The sequence below is a fragment of the Triticum dicoccoides genome, unplaced genomic scaffold (assembly GCF_002162155.2).
Source record: "Triticum dicoccoides isolate Atlit2015 ecotype Zavitan unplaced genomic scaffold, WEW_v2.0 scaffold70748, whole genome shotgun sequence".
NCBI classification, from domain to species: domain Eukaryota; kingdom Viridiplantae; phylum Streptophyta; class Magnoliopsida; order Poales; family Poaceae; genus Triticum; species Triticum dicoccoides.
In genome coordinates, this window is record NW_021293672.1 from 1 (window position 1) to 3664 (window position 3664).

Sequence of the window (3664 nt, forward strand, 5' to 3'; positions counted from 1 at the left end):
GGGGGGGGGGTGCACCAGCCCACCTGGGGCTGGTACCCTCCCACACTTGGCCCATGCAACCCTCCGGGGCTTGTGGCCCCACTTGGTGGACCCCCGGGACCCTCCCGGTGGTCCCGGTACGTTACCGATAAACCCCAAAACCTTTCCGGCGACCAAAACAGGACTTCCCATATATAAATCTTTACCTCCGGACCATTTCGGAACTCCTCGTGACATCCAGGATCTCATCCGGGACTCCGAACAACATTCGGTAACCACGTATATCTATTCCCTATAACCCTAGCGTCATCTAACCTTAAGTGTGTAGACCCTACGGGTTCGGGAAACATGCAGACATGACCGAGACACCTCTCCGGTCAATAACCAACAGCGGGATCTGGATACCCATGTTGGCTCCCACATGTTCCACAATGATCTCATTGGATGAACCATGATGTCAAGGACTTAATCAATCCCGTATACAATTCCCTTTGTCTAGCGGTACGATACTTGCCCGAGATTCGATCGTCGGTATCCCGATACCTTGTTCAGTCTCGTTACCGGCAAGTCTCTTTACTCGTTCCATAACACATCATCTCATGATCAACTCCTTGATCACATTGTGCACATTATGATGATGTCCTACCGAGTGGGCCCAGAGATACCTCTCCATCACACGGAGTGACAAATCCCAGTCTCGATTCGTGCCAACCCAACAGACACTTTCGGAGATACCCGTAGTGCACCTTTATAGCCACCCAGTTACGTTGTGACGTTTGGCACACCCAAAGTATTCCTACGGTATCCGGGAGTTGCACAATCTCATGGTCTAAGGAAATGATACTTGACATTAGAAAAGCTTTAGCATGCGAACTACACGATCTTGTGCTATGCTTAGGATTGGGTCTTGTCCATCACATCATTCTTCTAATGATGTGATCCCGTTATCAATGACATCCAATGTCCATGGTCAGGAAACCGTAACCATCTATCGATCAACGAGCTAGTCAACTAGAGGCTTACTAGGGACATGGTGTTGTCTATGTATCCACACATGTATCTGAGTTTCCTATCAATACAATTCTAGCATGGATAATAAACGATTATCATGAACAAGGAAATATAATAATAACCAATTTATTATTGCCTCTAGGGCATATTTCCAACAGTCTTCCACTTGCACTAGAGTCAATAATGCAATTCACATCGATATGTGATTAACACTCAAGGTCACATCCCCATGTGACCAACACCCAAAGAGTTCTGGGTTTGATCATGTTATGCTTGTGAGAGAGGTTTCAGTCAACGGGTCTGCAACATTCAGATCCGTATGTACTTTGCAAATCTCTAGGTCATATTATAAATGCTGCTTCCACGCTCCACTTGGAGCTATTCCAAATGGTTGCTCCACTATACGTATCCGGTTTGCTACTCAGAGTCATTCAGATAGGTGTTAAAGCTTGCATCGACGAAACCCTTTACGCCGAACTCTTTATCACCTCCATAATCGAGAAACATGTCCTTATTACTCCAAGGATAATTTTGACCGCTATCTAGTGATCCACTCCTGGATCACCTTTGTACCCTCTTGCCAGACATACTGTGGATGCTAACATATGATCTGCCGAGTTCTTCATGACCATATATCGGTTAAAAGTTTGCACAAAACAAAGCTGGGATTGCTAAAGAGATCCTTGAAGCATTTACAGCTCAAACTGGATTGGTATCAATAACAAATTCATCTTAGTGCCCATATGACAAATGAAGAGAGCGTTTCTGTCTCCCGAATGACCCATGACCTCCTTTCCTCAAACTTATCTAAGATGACCCATACCAGGCAAAACACTTCCCCAAGAATGCATATCTCCCTACCCTTGATGATTTTTCTTTTTCTTTTACGGAAGTACCCTTGATGCTATTGACTAGGGGTGCAGAGCGGTGCCCGATCCGTCCTGCTTCGTAGTATACACAGATCAACTTAACTATAATTTCCTCACCCAGATTTAACTTAGTTTACACTATTTTCCTACTTATGCGGGATAAGCGGGACGCCCACTTGCATCCCTACTATTGACCGAAGACTTCTAGTGTCCTCCGTGAATCATATCATTATTATGGGAGGTAGGTTAACCTAAAGTCTGTTATCTTTTCAAAAGATGTATTACAATGGTTTCCAGAGAAGATTGATAAAATATCATTCTACTGCAAGAACGGCAACAAGGGTGCAATAGCTGAATACATAAATAGCAACAAATAAATTTCATTTTCTTTTTCCTGTTTCAAATCCCAACAAGGGCTACCAAAAACAGGAACACAAATTAACTAGAATGCATGGTCGTTGATACCAAAGAGGATTTAAGACTGTAAAGCAGTTTCATGGATATTCTGTCAAATTTCTAGTGTACCAAAAAGGGCAACCTGGTGCATGTAGCTCCCGCTTGCGCAGGGTCCAGGGAAGGGTCTAATTCTGCCTGGTTTTTCATTAACACACTGTTGCTAACATTCACAAGATCACCTCAGAGTTTCATAATTTGAGCACCATATAGAATGAAAACAACAAATATTGGCTGTAAGTTAAGCCATGGATACATAATTGTGTCATGCACTTCATAAATTCGCACCTTTTCAAGAGCTCGGGCATGTTTCATGTCCAGCTGAAGCCCATCATTTATAACTGACTTGTATAGCACCACCAAGTTGCGGTTATTCCTCGCAATGGCCTCCGCGACCTCTATGGCCTTACTCAGCACCTGACTATCATCCACAATGTGGTTAGCAAGCCCCCACTTCTCAGCCATTTCAGCAGTGACAGGCATGCAAGCTAGTGACACTTCTCGTGCTCTGTTTGGCCCAATGAGACGAGAGAGCTTCTGTGAAAGACCCCAAGAAGGAAATATCCCAAACCTACATCAGATTGGACAAAGGCTGATTAGAAGACAACAAGCAAAGCACACAGATGAAACGGCAATGGCATGAGCAGGGTTTGTAAGTTGTAGGACAGTGCAGACACGCCCAAATTCAGGTAGTACAAACATAGGTGTTGAACACTAGCAACTCCAATGTATAAAATTTCCCCATACTGAATTGCAGGAGTACAAAAATATTTGCAGCAAATCTTGTGTTTCATTTGCTCTGCCCACAGAAGAATTTCACTGGCATGGGTATATTGAGTTCGAGTGAGATTTTCCAGCTCAACTAGTAGTAAGAAGTTTTAATTAGCGTCTACTGAGAAACTAAACAGATTGACCACCAGCCAAGTTGGATTTTACTTCCGTGCAGAAATGAGATGAAGAAGCGTGTCAGGAGAGCTAGCTCACTTGGCGTGGGTGTCGAGGAATTTGGCGGAGCGGCCAGCGACAAGGAGATCGCAGGCGAGGGCGATCTCGAAGCCCGCGGTGACGGCGAACCCGGCGACGGCGCCGACGATGGGCTTCCGGCAGAGCTCCATCTGGGCGACGGGGTTAGCGGCGGGGTCGTTGACGTCGCCCTTGAAGACCTCCTCCGCCGCCGTGAGGTCCACCCCTGCGCAGAAGGAGCGGCCGCGGCCCGCGAGCACCACCGCGGCCACGCCGTCGTCGGCGTCCAGCCGCCGGAACGCCGAGGCCAGGGAGATCATCATCGAGCGCGTCAGCGCGTTCAGCGCATCGGGGCGGTTGATGGTCACCACGGCGACCTTGGACCCCGG

General features: G+C 46.6%; 1 protein-coding gene across 1 annotated transcript; it reads right to left on the reverse strand.

Moving 5' to 3' along the window:
- Positions 1 to 2333: 2333 nt before the first annotated feature.
- On the reverse strand, positions 2334 to 3658 carry LOC119347625 (probable enoyl-CoA hydratase 1, peroxisomal). The gene is made up of 2 exons (XM_037616229.1): positions 3297 to 3658; positions 2334 to 2883 (listed from the first exon to the last, which is right to left on the reverse strand). Exons 1-2 carry the CDS (start codon positions 3596 to 3598, stop codon positions 2496 to 2498), a joined length of 690 nt encoding a protein of 229 aa, XP_037472126.1. The 5' UTR covers positions 3599 to 3658; the 3' UTR covers positions 2334 to 2495.
- Between the last annotated feature and the right edge of the window lie 6 nt (positions 3659 to 3664).